Raw genomic sequence first — 20,593 nt, 5'->3', positions numbered from 1 at the left:
GCAATTCATCGTTCAAAGAAATTCTACTAATCGACGTTATATAACATGTTTAAAATAGTGACATCGATCAGACCAGGAAGTCGCCCACTCGATATTTTCAAGTCTCACGGACGTCACGTTAATCATTCATTCTATATTTTATCTCATGTGTAAGTAGACAACTTACATGGAAGCGATGATGTCATAAATAGATTCAGGCTCTTCTGTTGCAATTCATTGGAAACCTGCAAGACGAGTTAATGTAATCATTGCAACAAGTGACATCAATGCTGGAGGTGGACGGTCTTTCTTAACGTCATTCATATCCCTTGTCATGTAATCTGTCTCCAAGTACGTCCAACATGCTTGGGGTGTTGTTTTTTCTGGAAGGCTTAAGTAACAATCTTAAATAATATCCCCATACAACTTTGGCTAAATTGCAACTCTGACATAAGCCAAGTGGACCCAGACAGAAACAAACATGCACCGAAGTCTAGTGGTTTTTGGTTCTTAAAAAGCTGAGTTATAATACAATTTACAATAATAAAATTAAAATATGTGAGTATTCCGTACACATATCTGCATGCGCTTCGAATTCACAAATATATTTACAATACGGTGGAAATACGACGTTAGTCCTTAATTTCATATAGCAGAGACCTTCCTAAGCCGAATATGGTGGACGCGCGGTCTAAGGCATGAACTGTCTTGGTCCGCTCGCACGCTGGGGTCGTGGGTTAAATCCCACTCAAAGGCATGGATGTATGTGTATGCGTTTATTCTGTTTGTGTTGTCCTACGTGTAGGTAGCGGCCTTGCGACGGACTGATTACTCGTCCAAGGAGTCCTACCGTCTGTGTAAGAAAGATTTCGAAACTGTAGTACCATTGATGCAAGAAATGAATGAGACCTTCCTTAAAAAAATAATTCCTCAGCTGATCAAGAAATTTGCGGGTCTGTAATGTAACGCGAAGGTCTATTTCGGGTTTACAACAACGTGCTGCTGTTTCATGTCCTGAAATGCCGCGCCGTAGCTCAAGCGGTTAGTCGCTGGCTTCACACCACGGCGGCCCGGGTTCGATCCCTGGTCTGGTCAAGTGGGATTTTTGGTGGACAAATTGGCGCTGGGGCGGGTTTTCTCCGAGTACTTCGGTTTCCCCTGCCAATATTCATTCCACCAAATTCTCCATCATAATCACCCTGGGCAGGCTACAATAGGCCAATCAGTGGCCGCCGTGCCGAGTGGACCCAGTTGGACTCCACCTCCCACTAAGCGAATTTAAAAAAAATATATATATATTTCATTTCAATATGCATTTCCTTAAATTAAATTCCAAGACATTCCTTTGTTTATTTATTCAGACGGTTTTTACATGCTGTATTCATTTTTACTGCGCATATTTGAATTCCAGTTACTATGGGATCTTACACGCTGTCAATCAAAGTCTGACCGGAACTCAAAACGGAGTATCGCTATATCTAAGAAAATCTAAAAATGAAAATAAACAGTTTCCCGATAATCACTTCATTCAGATATTTAATTTAACACAATTAGTGACAAATAACTCGCCTTTATTGTGTAAACACGCCTGTGTAGCAACTCCTCATTTTCAGGGATGAAAAAAAGTAAATTAATTTAAAATTCTATTCACTTTAGGGCATCATACTTGTGCATGCCAACGAACAAGGCGTAGTCATTCATGTGAAAGTTCCACTTTCAGCCGCCTGGAACACTGGTAGACCATGAAAGTTAAACTCTTGAAACGTATACTGACCTGTCCATTGCTTTTCGCTCGGGTCGTAAATAAGTTACCTGTTACCATTTATCTATGAGATAAGTATGAAAGGCACAAATTTATGGGTACGTAACGTCACAGTTCTTATGACAGTACAACACTTATCAGCCCCCCTCCCCTCCTACAAGTCATGCGGTAAGTGTCCTGCTCAAATGAGTGAAAGCACAAGAATATCGCAGCAGAACCAGAAGCTTCAGACACCGCTGATATAAAATTCGTCACTGGGTGCGATCTTGAGCTACCTCAACTTCTTACTACTTACGTCTTAAATCGCTTTTCGGTCTTCTATGTGAACAATGTCGTTTTCCCATCAAAATTCTGCAACGATTCCTTGCATTCCTGAAATTTACTATGCGACCACATTATTGCTAACCTCTCTTTCACTACCCTGACAAAATAATGTGAACCGTGCAGCCCTAAATTACGACATTCTTTGTTATATAATATCCTACTAAACTTTTCATTCACTTCGGCTTTCTTACGTCCTCACATTTTCTTCAGCGCTCTGCAGTCAGACATTTGTCAATTATGTTCGTAGTTTCAAATTAAGAGGCGAAGTTGCATATCCACACAAAATAAGTGGCAATGTACGCTGATCTTCAGCATCTTCGACAATATCAGAGATAACAAAATATTTCAAAACACAGTGATGAGAAACATTTACAGAATTTCATTAAGAACCTCGTTCACTTTTGTCAGTGTACTTCTCATATATTTTAATAATTCTGTAATGGATATGAGGTTGTCACGTGCTCGTTACAAAGAATTCTGTCTTCTGTGATATAACGACATAGACTGCGCTGAAAGTCAACCGACCGCAAGCCCCACTCATTCCGGTTTCTTGCTTGGCTTATTCCTCGACTCTGAAGATAGAGACACCATGTTCCTCCAAAATGTTTGTTAATTTTCAACGAACTACACAGCGTTACACGTGTATTTCAAAAGATTTAACTCTTCACTCCCTTAATGTTTTTTACGCACAATAATATAACTTGCAAGATTTGAGGTTTTCACGGCGGTGACTATGAAGAAAGCCGTCTTCTGGGATGTGGCGCCGTGTAGATATTGTGTTAACCGACGTTTCGGAGGAACGTATCGCCTCCATGTTCAGGGTAGAAGACAAGAAGAAATCCGCGAGCGAACCAGCTAGAGCAGGTGCAACAGACTGTTCCTCCGAAACGTCGATTAACATAATTTCTACACGGCGCCACATCCCAGAATACGGCTTTCTTCAATAATATAACTTGTTGCCAGTATCGTTTCGTGTCATATTCATGTGTCTCGTTCTGTGTACACCTCGACCAACTTCTCCCTGACTGCTGAATCCAGTATGTACGCAGTTGGAATAAAAACTGGAATGCATGAATTATTGCTGCAGTGGCTTCTAGAAATTTCGATATTTTTTATGTTCTTCTCTTGTTGATAGAGTACACTGCAGCCAAGTTAGTAAAAACTTGTTGACGACGTGTTCCAGCAGTTTGTTATTGATATAAATTTTGCTCACAAACTGTCTCTACTTAAAACTCCATAATTTCTTTTTTAAACAGAAAACTACTTCTCAAATTCTGGCGACTTTTTTGTAAGTTATTTATTGCACGTCGGTTAGGGCCTAATTACATCAACGCCTGTAAAGAGCGAAGTACCTTACTGAAATTACTGTTGATTCCCTCTCTCCAGCATTTTATATGCATAAAAACTGTAAATAAACCTGGAAAGCTACAATTTTGTTCCACTCTTTTGTTGAGACGCCTCAAGTCAGTAAATCACATTCCATCTGTACCGAAATAATATCATTATAGATGACATATATAGCACCAATGAAGTGATGCAATATCCCCTGCCAACATTCTCATTTCCGTTCTACACAAGGTTTTTAACTTCGTTGGCCGGTTCAAGGCTCTGCGCTTCACGACAACCGGTGCGTCCCTTGCCGCGAGAGGCATACGTTTTTTTTATCCGATGAATCAGAATGCCTGATGGCCCATAACGTTCGGCGCACCGGCCGTCGTGAAGCGTAGAACCGTGAACAGGTCAACAAAGTAAGAATCGTCCCACTATTAATGTAAATTCCAACTGGGTCCACTCGGCATGGCGGCCACTGATTGGCCTATTGTTCTTTCCCCGGATGATTATGATGATGGAGAATTGGGTGGACTAAATATTGGCAGGGGAAATCGAAGTACTCGGAGAAAACTTGCCCCAGCACCACTTTGTCCACCACAAATCCCACTTGCCCCACTATTAACTTAATCAAAAGATTTCTCTAGGTCAATAAAAGATAGGAATTTTCAACATTATATTTTAAGTTTCTACTCATAATTAGAAAAGAAGTTAGGAAAATATATCCAATCTCTTCTAAAATAATTCTTCTTCCCCTAATCTTTTTCATAACAATCATAAAATTTATTAATTTTTGTGTCTGTGTACATTTTATTCCTCTATTTGTGCTGGATGAATCCACGACGGTTTTTCCTTTTCTTTACGTTTCCTTATGTATGCAGTGACATAAATGGTTGGTGTTCCCCTTGCCAGACTAGATTTAAAAAGTAGAGAAATAGATACAGGAAATCCGTTTATACACTACTACATAGTCCTATGTTCATATCAATCTCTCTTGGAACTTTGTTGTTTCTTTAAGTCTGAGTAGCCTACATTTGTCAGTTCTTCGAAGGCATGCTTTATGGGAATGTTCCGTAAGACTTGTTACTTCTGCCCCAAATTTTGAGAAGAGTTTGTTCAAGTATATACAGAGTATACAATTTCATCCTCCACATGGCTCTGCTTAATTTCTTGAAAAATTTAAACTGTCTCGCTTTGGTTATGCAGCACTTCTTTCTAGGTGTAGAATAAAATCCTTCAATATTTTTCCTCATATCATGTCTACTTTGAATGATCAAGTCAAAGAGGATGTTGGCAGGGCATGTAGCACGAATGGGGGAGACGATAAATGCGTATAGGATATTAGTGGGAAAGCCAGAAGGAAAGGGACCACAGGGAAGACCAAGGCGTAGGTGGGTGGACAATATTAGAATGGATCTTAGAGAGATAGGATGGTATGGATTGGACTGATCTGGCTCAGGATAGGGACCAGTGGATGGCTCTTGTGAACACGGTAATGAACCTTCGGGTTCCATAAAATTCTGGGAAATTCTCGAGTAGCTGCAGAATTGGCGGTTCTTCCAGAAGGGCTCAGCTGCATGAGTAAGTAAGTTTTGTCTTCTTTTTGAAACTGCTCGTTTTGTTTTACATTCAACTGCATCATCCAAATTTTGTGTCAGCAGATATTTATTAATTGCTTCTCCGTCTTCATTCATCTCATTTCCTCGTGTCTTTCCTTCAGCGTACCTTAAGTATTCTTTTGTGCCAATGCTTTACGATGTATTATGATTTCTCACGTTGTAAATGAAACATTTCCTTTGTACTTCATTTCATAGGAAAAGTTGCACAGTTCAAACCACTGAGAACTGGAAAAGAGTACATTTAAAACCAAAACTGGAGGACAGTTCGTTATACGGAGAAGTGTTGTTATGAAAAGGGGTGAATGTCACTGTTGTGATGGAGAACTCATGATAGTTACACATCCCTTGAGAGCTGATAATAATTATATTTCAAGACAGGTACTGCTGTACAATTATTGTAATGGCACGCGGTAGTGTAATTGGTCGAGGCACTATGCTACAAGCCGGAAGGCCATGGGTTCACATCACGATGAGGTCATTGGATTTATTTTCAAATGACCTAATCCTTCCAGCCGCACTATGGCCCTGGGATCGACTCAGCCTCTAACAGAAATGAGTACCAGGAATTAATTAAATAATTTTCCTGGGAAGTAAAGCGCGGCCGGCGCGTAAGGCTGACAACCTTACCGCAAACTTTGAGCCGATTGTCTAGATAATGTGAGACCCTCAACGTCTCACAACCCTATGGGCCTTCACGGCCTGTTACAGTTATTATATATGTAAGTGCAATTGTTTTCTTCCAAGATGACATCTTACATGAAAAATTTACACACTGTTATTTCAAAGATTTTCAGATATGTATTAAAATTCTGGCCGGTCACGGTAGCCAGGCGGTCTAAGGCATATACTGTCTTCCCTCGCTCGCAAGCCGCGATCGTCGGTTTGAATTCCATGCAGGGCATGGATGTTTGGTGTTAGTGTTTGTGTGTGCGTTTTTCTGTGTTTGTGTACAGGCTGAGGTCTTGCGACGAGCTGATCACCCGTCCAAGGAGTCCTACCAAATGTCTAAGATCTAGAAACTAAAGTGAAAAGGAGAGTTTCATGGAGGACAAGGCCTGAGTTGGACTGTAGCGTCAAAGGAAAAAAGAATTCTGTTTAGTGAGGCAACGTGACCATACGATCAAGCACTACAGAGTAGACCTAAATAAGACAGTTCAAGAAAGGCTGCGTGTATATTTGTGTCTGAGGAATTATAAACCTACTACGGAAAAATATGAAGTGGCCGTGTAGAATATGAGAAATATATTCTGACTTAAAAATATTACTAAAGCACATAGTAACAGAGTAAAAGGGGTAAATGGGAAATATGTACTAATTTTTAGTTGGAAAAACTGAACGTAATGCACCAGTTGGGGGGGGGGGGGTTGGCCATAGAACGGAAAACAACATTGCAGCGGAGTTTAATGAAATGGGTTGTGAAAATGCTGATTGGATGCAACTTCAATGGAGCTGGGTAAAACGTCAAGTTCTTATTAATCTTTTGATTAAGATGCGAGATTTACTGTCCGCTTTCAAAAGGTCTCCGCTTGATGGAGTCAGTTAATAAGAGGCTTCGAAGGTCAATAAAACCATTTGCAGGAAAACAAACGTCATCAATTAAACGCGGACTACGTTCTTAAGTCTTTTTACTTTACTTACAGATTCTTCAACGCATTTCATATTTCGCTCATACCCACACGTCAATTTGCAACATTCTCTCCGGATATTCTGCCAGTGAGAGCCACGTTCGTTCAGGAATATTAGAAATGTGAACAAGCGAACTTCATTCTGCTAACCTCATTATGAAATTCTCGAGAATATAAGAACATCTGTTTTTACTTTTCTTCTCGTGCAGTAATATATCTATCTTAGGCCGCGCCATAGCTCAAGCGGTTAGACGCTGGATTCCCACCGCGGCGGCCCGGGTTCGATCCCGGGGTCTGGTCAAGTGGGATTTGTGGTGGACAAAGTGGCGCTGGGGTAGGTTTTCTCCGAGTACTTCGGATTCCCTTGCCAATCGTCATTCCGCCAAATTCTCCATCATCATAATCACCCGGGGCAGGTACAAGAGGCCAGTCAGTGGCCGCCGTGCAGAGTGGACCCAGTTGGACTCCACACCCCACTAAGCGAATTAAAAAAAATATCTTCAATGTAGAAATATGTATCATAAGGGAACTATTTAACTGTCTTATTGGAAATGTGTGAGCCGGGGTAGTGAAGTCGGTATAGCGATTGCTATGGGCTGGACGACCGAGGGATCGGAATTTGAGTCCCGGTATGATCAGAATTTTCTCTTCTCCATATCGTCCAGACCGGCTCTGGGGCCAACCCAGCCTCCAAATCCAATGGGTACCGTGGGATCTTTCCCCGGGGGTAAAGCGGCAGGAGCGTGAAGCTGACCACTCACCTCCAGATAGTACCGAGGACAAGAAAATGTGGATCTATACATCCACTCCCCCATACGCCTGCATGGCGTAGTGCTTAATTAGTTAAGCACAGGGACAACTTTACCGTATTAGAATTGTGGGAAATATACGAAAGTCAGGAAATGAGGCATGAAATGTGCAGAGCATTCACAATAATAAAAGTTAAATATTAAATAATGGAAAATGCTCTCACAAACAATATGAGCGAGTTAGTGATTCCAACAATACGTTGCATCAAAAGATGAAATTATATTTTTAAACAAATAAATAATCTACTGTTACCTTACATTGATAGGTTACGCCATGGCTGAGTGTAGCAGCAATCAAACTGTCTACGTTTGCCAACTGAAGGGCTGGACGGAAGTATCATATGGCTTCATTTTTAATTACTTTTTTAAAATGACAGAAAATATTTGTTTTAAAAACTCCCAACAGATGCATACCTAAAGCAGAACCTTTCCATTCCTAACTCAGCGAAAAATGGTAGCAAATATATGGTTCTTACACCAACTATTGGCTAGATCCATTGGATCCATGTATTTCATTTTCGGTGAAAACTGGAACCATTTAATTCCTCATTGCAACATTTCAATTCAAAGAATACTTATCAATTTATCGAGAAAAAGAAGGATTTAACATTAAAGAGTTACATAATAAAAACTGCAAATGTTTGCCCTATTCTTCAAAATGATTGACTGTCGTGTACTAGACTTTCCACCTAGAAATAAGCGATACATACTTTCTTCCCTTTCGGTGGCTATTTTAGAAAAAAACAAAAACAAAAAAAACGATTCAGAAAGTGTCGCCTTACAGTTATGAACTTCTCTGTTGGGTTAATATCGCTATTTCGAATCCTGGCTGTATATAGCAGCAGAAGTAACGGAAAATTTTATGTGACAGTAATCCATTAATTCTTTTAATCACCTGCTCATACATTTATGTTTCTTGATGACTGTGACGCTATAACTTAGGTTACTGTTATGTGAGGATTCATTAAGACCTACTGAGAATACTGACCTACACTTGCATTGGAAGGAACCCAATTTCCTTGAGTTACCGTTTACCGTCCAAGTTAATGCCGGGATATAAACCTCAAAAGGCTACGTCAATTTCCTTGCAAATCCTTACCTATTCACACTCATGATACCGGTAATAGAACAATTTCGCTGTATGTTACATAACATCAAATATGAGACCGTAGCTAAATTATCTAAGAATCAGCATTCACGAAGCTCATTCCTGCATAGGCACTGACTGACTGAAATTCGTGTCCAATTCAACGGTGCCATATGCTGATTCTCTTGTACCAGCTAAGCAGGTTGGGTTCCAGTATGTATCTAACTTAAAAAAAATACATTATACATGTATCTAAATATGTATCTCTTGTCTAAGTCAACGGTATGTAACTACAGGGATAATTTTTACTTTGCTGGCCGGTTCCAGGGCTCTGCGCTTCACAGCGACAAGTGCGCCGCTTACCACGAAGCGCATACAAATTTTTCCGATGAATCAAGATGCCTGACGGCTGATAACGTTCGGAATGAAGTGGTTACAATTCACAGATCATATGGGGCTTTGAAAATGCTGTCCCTCCTCACGGTGATATATTTCGCAATTAACTGTTTCGTTAAAAAAAACACAGGTACAACAATCCTTCTTGCACTTACAGCACACCAGACATTAACTTTCACTTGATGGAGCGAGATTTCGATGTGAATTTTGTGAACTCCAGTCGTAGTGTTTTACGTATTTTTGTATCCCTGCAAGTGAAACCACGCTTCATCAGAAAATAATGTCAATTGCGGATCGACCTCACCTTCAACGACAGTCTGTAGAAACAAATTGCAAAAATGAACCCTGCTAGCTGGATCGCGCGGCTGCAAGGTGTGCGTTGATTACTTCCGTTTTATAGGGTCTACGCTTCAGCAATTGTGTTGCCCTTCTTGCACTAGACACTTCATTCCCTTGAGCTAGACGTTTCAGTGATTTTCTAGGTGTATGTTCAAGTCTGGTCCCTATGTCAACTAACTTCTCCCCAGCAAGCACTCGGCGCTTATGCTTTTGTTTCTTGCTTATTAAGAGTCCCGTTGTTCTAAGTTTGTTCACCAAATTGTGAATTGCTTGTCTGCTAGGAACTCTTTCATCGGGAAATTTACGTCGAAATTTTCGCCGACACTTTCTAGTAGATCAGTATTTCACGTACGTGTGATACAGGAATACATGTTGTTCTAAAGCATACCGCAGCGTGACGTAACAAACTGCTCACGAATTATAATGGAGATCAAACGGGTAATGGAGCTGATAACTGCCGCCCACTGCTGACAAACCATTAGGAAGTTCCACGCATGAACTGCACTGCTCGCCTTGAAACATAATGCCGTCAAGCGGACCACAAATTCAACTATTTCCCATAACTGCAAATGTTATCGGCCACCAGGCATACTGATTCATCGGCGAAATTCATATGCGTCTTGCGGCAAACAGCGCGCCGGCCGCCGTGAAAAGTAGAGCCATGAAGCGGTCGACAAAGTTAAAAAAAGAAACTCTCTGTATTAAAGAACTATAACTGTGCAATGTCAACTTGGAACTGTAAACGTCACTTCTGAAGTTATCGGAATATTATGTCCCACAGGACAAGGAATAATAAATATACATACAAAACACTGAAAATAATAAAACGGAACCAACTATTAAATACTTTTAACACAAATATAAATGGATTAAAAAATAAAAGCTTTTATAAATCACGATGCCTTAACTTCCAAATAAAAAACGGAAATAATTAAAATGCATACTTTTATTGTAGCTTACAAGGAATAATCTGTTACAGTAAGAGGTGGATTCTTTTGTCCACTTCCTACTAAAAGTACACAGTGAGACTTCTTGGTCAACTGGACAAAAATAGAATGCATATAACGTAGCCTCGAGGTAGATGCTCAGCTATGTATTATGGCTATACTGAAGAGGACTAACAAGGTTCGCCGAATCCGCTACCAGTTCGAGTCTGTGAGGCACGACCTAAGGATTGCAGCGTCTGTCCCTTCTGCCTCAGCGGCCGAATGATTTTCTGAAGCTGTCAGGCGACCGCACTGTACATTTCGTATCTTCCTACACAGTTATAAATACGTATTTGTAAAACACTATCACCTCGCAGTCACGTGTCTAGATCATGTAGACATACAGTACCTCTTAACCACAAGATATACGCTGAAGCGTCAGTTAAGTTCTCTAATTCAGACCTTCTTTAAAGGAGTAAATTTTATAAACAAGCATTACAATTCCTCCCTACATCAGCAACATGGGTAATGAATTTTTATTACCTAGTTTTATCGAAGTACTTATATGTTTTCTGGGCGGTCGCTAATCTTATATTCTCATGGTCGTTTCTTGAAATAGAAAATATGGAGTCAGTCCTTCATGGTTGCATGTCTTGACAAGGAAGAAACAAAGCTCTTATTACGTAACATCGACAACGAAAGATAGAGATTTCTGTAACGCTGGTTTTAATTCAATATTAACATGGCTGATAGCCCGAGAAAATATTTGGCTCTTTGCTGTCTAAATAATATTAGAAGGGGACTTCTGCAACAAATAAATTCAGTCTTCCAAAACAAAAATTTATTGCAGAATACCAGAATTATAACTATGCCCATTCTCTATGATTCTTCATACGAAATACCGCAGAAAAGTAATTCGTAACATAACCTAAATCACGGTGAAGGATAATTTTGCGCCTCAAACAATTCATTCTATACATCTTTCGATCAACAATAAGGTTATCATCAGGGCCCGGATTTTGATGACCTGAAAATGTTCAAAAAATGACCTAAAGGAGAAAAGAAAGAACACTTCTCTTCCGTGTTATTCACATTTCAGAAAACATATGAAGAAAAATTCCCTAAAATGGCCAAAAATGACAAGAAATACCCTTAAAAGTCCAAAAAATTACCCCCAAAATGAAAAAATGACCTTAAGCCTAAAACTGTCAAAGAATTACAAAAAATTACCAATAAAATTTACATTTCTGTAACCAGCATCTCATATATGAGATTTATATATTTAAGAGCATCACACAGGATATAAGGAAAAAAAGATGACATGTGATCAAAATCCGGGCCCTGGTTCAAATTTCAAAATTCCTAATGGCAAACAATTAACTTCATTCATACGCTGATTCTACTTTTCATTTTGTGTGTTTGTTAAGGTTTCGCTTTAGTGGGGGGTTGAGTCCAACTGGGTCCACGCGGCACGGCGGCCACTGACTGGCCTATTGTAGCCTGCCCCGGGTGATTATGATGATGGAGAATTTGGTGGAATGAAGATTGGCAGGGGAAACCGAAGTACTAGGAGAAAACCCGCCTCAGCGCTACTCTGCCCACCACAAATGCCACTTGACCAGACCCAGGATCGAACCCGGGCCGCCTTGTTAAGGTTTGAAACGAACAGTATGGTGTAGCGGTAATGATCCAGACTTGCATTCGGAAACTGTTCGGTTCGAATCTCAGCCGGTCATTGGCCATCCTGACTGACATTTCCCGTTGTTCTCCTCAGTCTCTCCAGACCAATAAAGGGGTTAGTGTCCGGTTTATGTCGCGCCAGCTTGAGCAGAGATACTCGTGTCCCAACAGGATGTCTAATCACTCAGATTTGGAATGTTTATTGGTGCAGCATTTAGAGTAATCCATTAAATCCAAATTTCTCTATTAAATACAAATTCCCATCCAATTTGTAAAAGAAATGTAAAGAAAACTGAAAACTTTTCCAAGGCAGGATTTCACTGTATTCCACTCAGTAAATTGAGGATATCGGTTCAGCTGGAGCTTGGTTAAAAATGTTGTGTATCTGAAACACAACACTCTCATATTTCAACCATCTGAAGCATAAATTGCATTTAAATGACAATTATTAAAAAAATCTGTTATGATTGTACCTCATAGGAAACGCACCGCGTCTCCGTTTAAAGCGCAACCGGTTAATGTTGCTTCACAAAACAATCGCTGTAAATTCTGAGAATAATATGAAATGCACTCTGCGGGAAAAGTGCACATTTACAATGTTAAATCAGGTGGTGCATACAGTAACCACTGTGCTATAAAGAGTTAACTCTTACTGTTATCACAAATTCTTTATTTCTGGTTTTAGGGTAAACTTTAACTTAATTCCTGTATAATGAAAAGCGTCCACTTCTGCACTGAAGACTAGCTGTGGGTATGAGTGCATGGGCCGGACCACATCAACGACAGCAACGCACAGAAATGCCGAAACCTGACTCAGCAACCGACATTTTAGAAAACAGACCCACCCATTCGTAATTTGTCTGATGAACGTTCATACATCTGCTACTCTAAATTGGAAAGAAACTTGTAATAAGAGGAAACCAGCGATGAGAATATTACAACGAACGGCAACTTAACGTCTCTCTCACGGTCGGTGTGTATCTTCTGAGTTAAAACTTCCGACTTCGCTGAAGTATTTCATTATGTTAACTGTACACAATGCTTGAAACGTTACATCACGGTCTCAAATATTTCACAGCCTCAGATAACGTATTCAGCCTACCGCCACGATCCTTCTCTACGCCACAGTTGGCCCAAGTGCGGGCGTTGTGGTCACTACCGCGTACCGTGTTGCGTGTTTCCATCTACGCATCGGCGATTCGTGTTAGGTTCTGGTTGGCATTATTACTTTCGTACTGAAATTAGACCTTTTCGACGTTTCAATGACAACTGGGCGTTCGCTTTTACAGACAGGCTTTTCCTACCAACATTTTAGGCCTGTTAGATTTTACACGTACTGCTAAATTGCTTCCAGCGGCATTCATGAAATTCATTCCCTATTAACGCATTCCTTTTTCCGTCATTGCTTTCGGACTACTGCAAATGAAACTGGCTATTTTGAGTTCTCATTCTCTTCCCAACGACAACTACAATACAATGAAAGTTTCAAATACTAATTTTAATAAGCCCATCTTCGTCTTGCGTGGCAATTCGTGCACCAATTTCGAAGCCAACATGAAAGGATGACACCATCTGCTGTGTGTAAGGAAATTAACTTCTAATGAAAGAATGTTAGTGATTATTTCACGGCAAAAATTCTATAATTTCATAATTATACTTTTAAGGAACTAAACTTAATTCAAAACGAATTTCTCATATCCCGAATTTCGATATAATACTGTACAACCGTCTTCTTACAAAACAGTAACCACTGTCCATGGAAGTGAGTGTTTAACCCAGATCGACTAAGTTTTGAAAAGATGTACCCCATTTGATACGTGCAGGAGTGGTGAAAAGGTATAAAATAGTGGTTCATTTTAACTACATATGATAATGTCTTAAATTAAAACATAAATAAATGCTCTGAAGTAATTTCTTTGAACGTTCCTTCACCAACCTAGATGCAAGTTTACCGTACGCAATGAACTAGAACGTGGAGCTTATAACTGCGGCTTTAGGCCATGGCTAGGGAAGAACTCTTCCGTCTGGTCATCAAGGGACTTACCGTTGTGGGTAAGGGTGTGAGGTACTCCGGGCGCAGATACTGGTTGGCACTAGATGTGAGCATGATGACAGTCGAACCACGCTCGGCACTTTTTAACACGCCATTCAGAACTTATTCCAAACTCAGCTTTCGTCTCTCGTCTCACAAAACCAAACAATTAAAGAACGTTCTTTTTACAACACCCACTTCGTGGTTTTATCATACACCACTTACAGTCACTACACTCATTTTGTGTTCTCAGGCATAAATCGCCACACACGCACGTGCGGTGACGTATACTAACAGAACAAACAGATTACCACCAGCTTCCGCCGTGGTCGCGGATTGACTGCCACCACAGCTCAGCGGCAGCCTTCACCACCACCTTCTGCCGCCCTCCCTCCAACGGAGGTAGGGAGTGCACTCCTCCTAGTAGTAGCAATGTGACGTCACAGCCCTCCCCGTCATCCCTGTAACCGATTCATATAATACCCCACAGCATTTTCAACCCCTTTGCCGCCGATTGTACCACAACTGGAACACCCATCACCAGGGGGCCGTGGGGATAAGTAAACAATTTTTGACGACGGTGCCTAATAACAATGTGGAATTAATTCTGGTAAATTACAAAGCAAATTAAGAGCATGAAGAGATATTACATTAGGATTTTCAGAGCTGAAGACAACTTCCTGGAAGAGAAGCAAGAAGGAATAAAAATCGCTGGTAGCATTGCAATTGTTGCAAGTTTCTGTCGTCAGTTTAGAACGCAGAGTCATTTAACTGCTATCAAGTGGGTCAAAGTTGCAATTGTTGGAAAGTGTATAGGACTTGAAAATACGTAATTCTGCAAAGAAAGCAACAAACAACAAAGGGATCTGGTGACTAACAACAGAAGAAAATATCTGAAAACCTGGCAGTGAAAGGAGATAGTTTAGCAAGTGAACAAGGTTGTTTTTCTAACGTCGAATACTATAAGAAGTGAAGCATCCACAAAATATATCGATTTCAAATTGTTCTTTCTTCAAAGAGAGTATATTAAACCCAGCAAGTGGATCATTGTTTGACCATTCATTATTCATCATTTAACTCAACCGACCACAATTCATTTCTGGTTTAGTTGGTAAACGGAATTTGCTAAACTTAATTGAAATCTGAAATTACAAGCGATGAAGCGGAATGGAATACAAAAAGCCTGTAAAAAGCGGTTTGAGTTCCGTGTAGGCCAGTGAGACCTACGAACTGTGAAAATGAAGCACGCTACAAGCGGACACTTGACACTGTACGAAGTGTACTTTACGCAATAACTCCCTCTGAATTTGCGCTGAAGACCTTCTCAGAAGGTTTTACCCACTCGTAGTTCCTTTTCTGTAGCAATGACAGGGATGAATCAGATGTCCAAGCACAAAATTGCCAATGTAATAATCAATCATCTTTTGACTCTCCCAATTCGTCCGGCATATCAGGAGTACCTCAGAGAGTGGACAGTTTCTAACATGACGAAAGCAGTCTTCTGGGATTGTTTCTAACATAATTTTCTAATGAATCAACGAATCACAAAATCTTCTAATTAGTCACAGATGCATGTANATAATCAATCATCTTTTGACTCTCCCAATTCGTCCGGCATATCAGGCGTACCTCAGACAGTGGACAGTTTCTAACATCATTTTCTAATGAATCAACGAATCACAAAATCTTCTAATCGGTCACAGATGCATGTGTGCTGAAGTGACGACATCACATTTACTTCAGTGCAGTCACTATTCCGAACTAAGATGCCCACACCTGCGGAAACTTAACATTCTTCATATTTGTCTCATGCCAATTCTCGTACTGGCGATAAAATAATTTATGTCCATTCATAATCAATTATCAATTCGTATTAACTTAATATTAAAACTTACAGAAAGAAAATAATTACCTTTGCTTTGTTTTCCTATGCTAAGTTATCTTTAACTGTCAGATTCTCGAATTTATGTCAGAGAGAAGTAATTTCTTTGCATTATATTTCGTGCACAAGATTCTACTGATTCCAGCGACTTGAAACAACACTGTACAAAATTTTCAAAATAAGAGTCAACTTTGAAAAAATATCTACCTCCTACTGTTCTAAAGCTGTTGACTGATGCTGCCGCCTAGCGTACGTCAGCTGTACTGGTACTTTCATCGAAGATAATCCGACAGAACGACAGTGTTCTAGATCAGGACGCTCCGTCCTTCCGTATCGCCGACTTTTAACGCAGCAATTATGTTCCCAGGACAGCATAACGAGTAATCTACAACCCTAATTATTACGACCATGTATAGATATGTTGATCTCAGTCGGTAATGTGACCAGGCTACAATTTGGAATTCTGAAGAAGTGGAAGTTCATTCTCGGCAGGTTGAGAGATTTGGTTCTCCTCCACAGTCCCCTGATCGACTCTGGCGTCACCCAGCCTTGTATACAGTGGGCACTGGAGCTCTTTCTAGGGGAGATGGAGGACGAGGCGTGAAGCTGACCGCTCACCTTCATAGTACTGAGATTAAGAATGTATTGAGCTTTACATAATCTCCCCAGTATATCTCAATAGTGTGGTTTTTAAATTGAGCATAGGAACAAATTTACCTCTTCATCAACACATTCACTTATAACATAAAATTAAACAGTTTATGTTGTTTTAATAATAAAGATACATCATAATTATTCGCATTGAACATTCACAATTAAGCGTTAGAAATAGTACATACAGTAATTCAAGTTATAACAAATATTCCGTGAGAACCGTGTTTTTCAAGCTGTAACAAAATAGGTTTTTTTTCAGCATAATTTTATCGGTCTGATCAGACCGGCTCATCATACCTTGTATTAGAACACGCGCATTGGATAAAATACATGTCCTAAATCTTATTGAAATTATACACTCATCTCTTTGAAACGTGTGTCAGTATGCAGAATATATACGAAGTAAAAGGAAAGGATTTGAGGCTTTCACGGCGGTGACTATGAAGAAAGCAGTCTTCTGGGATTTGGCACCGTGTATATGTGGTGTTAACCGACGTTTCGGAGGAACATATCGCCTCCATCTTCAGGGTAGAAGGAAAAAATATAAGAAATCCGCAAGCAGACTGCTTTACCGGTTCTCACGGTCTCTTCGCTTGCGGATTTCTTATATTTTTTCCTTCTACCCTGAAGATGGAGGCGATACGTTCCTCCGAAACGTCGGTTAACACCACATATACACGGTGCCAAAACCCAGAAGACTGCTTTCTTCAAAAGGAAATGAGTTTTCTGAAGAGGCAGTCTGTAATGCGATGGTACTTAAACAATAAAATTATGTAAGTAGCTAATGGACATCAAGACCTACGAGTATTACGTATACAAAATCGCAAAAACGAAATCATATGGAAATCATCAGCTCTATTCGAGCACAGATAATCCTAAACAGTTCAAGGCAAAGTGCATAAGTTTTTTTCTGCCCTCTTGATGTATGCACAACAGCGTACTAGCCGATAAATTTATCCTGATAACTTGGTCGTATGAGAGCACATAGGGTCCACAGGTGAACAAATTTGCGTTCTCTGACGAATGACGGCTCAAACTTTCTGTGGCTCAGTAAAAACTATGACAGAAATATTTTTTTGTTTGTTTAATTTTCTTTTTGTAATTTTTATTATGAGAGATACACAATAAATAATTAACTGTATGCGCTTAAAAATATTCATGATTTATATGCCAAATTGTGCAAACTTTTATTATTCGCGATGGACATATCATCATACGAAAGTATCTAACACACAGATATAAGTGGCATGTATCCTCTAACATATTAACAACATACAGATGGGAGCCAGAATAATGGCCATTGGTATTTGTCAACAGCAGCAGTTTCCGCGACATTATTAATAGTCAAAGACACAAATATACTTCTTTAGTTCAAACAACGTGAAATAAATATATTGACGTTAAGCCGAATCATTATAATGTATAAACAGTTAAATTTCTCTTTTTTTTTCCCTTGGCACTACAGCCCCAGTGTACCTAGGCCTACCTCCATGAACTTCTCCGTTCACTTCGGTTTTTCTAGATCTAACACATTCGGTAGGACTCCTTGGGCGGGTGATCAGCCCGTCGCAAGGCCTCTACGTGTACACAAACACAGAAAAACGCACACACACAAACTAAACATCCATGCCCTGAGTGGGATTCGAACACACGACTCCAGTTTCCAAGCGAGCGAAGACAGTACATGCCTTAGACCGCTCGGCTACCGTGACAGGCGGTGTATAAGAATAATATATAAGAATTCAGTTCGTACCTCACAGGAAACAGATCCGAACCCAAGATCCCGGTTTCCAAGCGAGCGAAGACAGTACATGCCTTAGACCGCTCGGCTACTGTGACCGGCAGTGTATAAGAATAATATATTAGATTTCAGTTCGTACCTCACAGGAAACAGATCCGAACCCACGATCCCGGTTTCCAAGCGAGCGAAGACAGTACATGCCTTGGACCGCTCGGCTACCGTGACAGGCGGTGTATAAGAATAATATATTAGATTTCAGTTCGTACCTCACAGGAAACAGATCCGAACCCAAGATCCCGGTTTCCAAGCGAGCGAAGACAGTACATGCCTTAGACCGCTCGGCTACCGTGATCGGCAAAGTTCTCTTTAGCACAAGAAAATATTTTCAGGTATCAAATTGTAGAACATAAACTTCCGAGACTGACAACAAACCCATGCCCTAGCTGCTATATAAATGATAACCGGCCGAGTGCGAATCTAGGCCAACAGCAGTGAGTATAAGGTACAGTTGTTTCTCCACGTAAACTAACCGTGTTAACGGGCTGGATAGCCATGTCATTAGTAATATTCCTTGTAACGGTTCTATGGTTCGTCGGGAGATGTTTTCCCTAGAAATATATGACTTAAATATAAAAGTAACCACTCTTCTCTGCCTGCAGCTCAGCATGAGTTTTTTTTTGCATATTTGTGTGTGTCTGTGTGTATATGGAGCCTCACTTCCACTCCCTCTATACATATTTAGACAATGATAATCAAGCGTAAGGACCACTTCATCTCTACCTGCAGTGTAACAGTGTGTTTCGAATATAGGATCAACGATGTTAGTTAAGTAAATTTTAAAAGTACCAGTAATATTTTTATGCACATTTGCAGAAAAAACTTGTTGTTTATTTTATCCACCTTTTAACATAAATGGTATAAGATGAATTCTGTATTTCAGCATCATGTTGCAAATCTTTAATTAACACCTTTATATATCACAGACCGTCAGTAACGCAACAGTTGTTCCATTTCTTTCATTCCTCCAATTTCACCATTTAACACTTAACACATGTTTCGGCCATAGGTAGTAGGATTTAGGAAATTGTGGCATATCTATTCACACATATCTGTGGAAACAGGGAAGCGGTCGTTGTTAGCGAACGGCTCTGAAACAATATTCTTTTCTAGGCAACGATCGCGAAACAACCAACAGAACAGCGACTGTTGCTAGGTAACGCCCGTAACATATGCGCACGCAATAATAGAACAGCTGTATTTTCTGTTTGGTCCGTGACGAGGTGTTATAAGCTGGAAAAAGTTTAGAATTCAATTCAGTTGGGAGACGGAGGCCAGTCCGGTATGGCGCGAGTGCAGAAGCTGAAGAATCTCTACTGTTAGAAGCCGTTATCAGAAAACGAATAGTGAAGCCACTGCAGGCTGTAAAGGACTTAGTGTGTGCTGTAGTGATCTGTAAATTGTGTAGTCACGAGCCTTGTGTTAAAGTGATCAATAAATTCAATCTCCAATCAAAAACTCCGTCGAGAGTCATTCTAGCACGTGACATTTAGTTTATTTGCTTCTAACCATGATGTAAATACAAACTCTCAAAGGTAATTTTTCAAAGTTCTTGCAGTTGCTTCTGAAATAAAGACAAATAAATGTCTTTCTTGTTCTGTAAGTGCATCTTATGTAAATTTCAGAAAATTAAAAAAGCGCTTATAGTTTCGAGTTGAATGTAAATTAAGGAACTTGAATGGGTACCAGCACTCGTTAAGGGTTAATTGTTTGTCGTTTCTTCCTAGGTCTCCTTAGTGTAAAGTCAATTTTGTTGGTCGTGTTCATTCTGAAAAGTCTCCATGAACAACAGGAAGCGTTAGCGTGCATTCACAGTTACCTTCTCCTTTTACGGGAAAAGGAAACGATAATACGAAGGAAATGTGGATAAAAGAGGAATAGACAAGAAAAAGTATGAAATACAAACACAAACTAACATGGAAACACGAAAAGAAGCGAGAAACTCAAGTTCCCCCCTCGCGCCTTTCATGTTACATAATGGCGCTGCGATGCTTCTCAGTGTTGAAAGACGAATAATGGTCCTAGTTCCGGGAGCTGAGTTATTGTTCCAGCCCTCACGCAGACACAAACACTTTTGTCTTTAACTTTTTTCTCTCGTCTTTTCTTGTCTCTTACTCGCTTTCGTGTTTGCTTTGTTCACTTACACCTACCCATCTGAACATATATACACCCACTTCCTCTACTTTACTTTTCTACGTACATATTTTCTTCTTATTCTTCTTTCTGTGTGTGTGTGCCTCTCTCTCTCTCTCTCTCTTTTCGGCTCTAACACAGACGTATTATGTTCACGCGTGTTTCTCTTCCCTTTGTAAATTCTTTAGCCACCAAAATTATTGTCAAAACAAGCGAGAA

General features: G+C 40.1%; 1 protein-coding gene across 6 annotated transcripts in view; it reads right to left on the bottom strand.

Annotated features, from left to right (window-relative positions):
* The window catches only part of LOC111865140 (zinc finger protein Elbow), a 1,021,422-nt gene that overhangs the window by 43,987 nt on the left and 956,842 nt on the right, over positions 1-20,593 (bottom strand). The window contains exon 1 of one of the 6 annotated variants that reach the window (XM_023852905.2): positions 13,920-14,264. The exons of the other annotated variants lie outside the window; for them this stretch is intronic. Within the exon in view, the coding sequence (XP_023708673.1) occupies positions 13,920-13,982 (63 nt within the window). The 5' untranslated portion in view covers positions 13,983-14,264. Of the gene's footprint in view, positions 1-13,919; positions 14,265-20,593 lie in introns of those variants that run through there. 6 annotated transcript variants of the gene reach the window in all.

Source organism: Cryptotermes secundus, unplaced genomic scaffold (assembly GCF_002891405.2).
Source record: "Cryptotermes secundus unplaced genomic scaffold, Csec_1.0 scaffold92, whole genome shotgun sequence".
Taxonomy (NCBI): domain Eukaryota; kingdom Metazoa; phylum Arthropoda; class Insecta; order Blattodea; family Kalotermitidae; genus Cryptotermes; species Cryptotermes secundus.
Note: the sequence above shows the minus strand (reverse complement) of the source record. Positions and strands in the feature narration are given on the sequence as shown.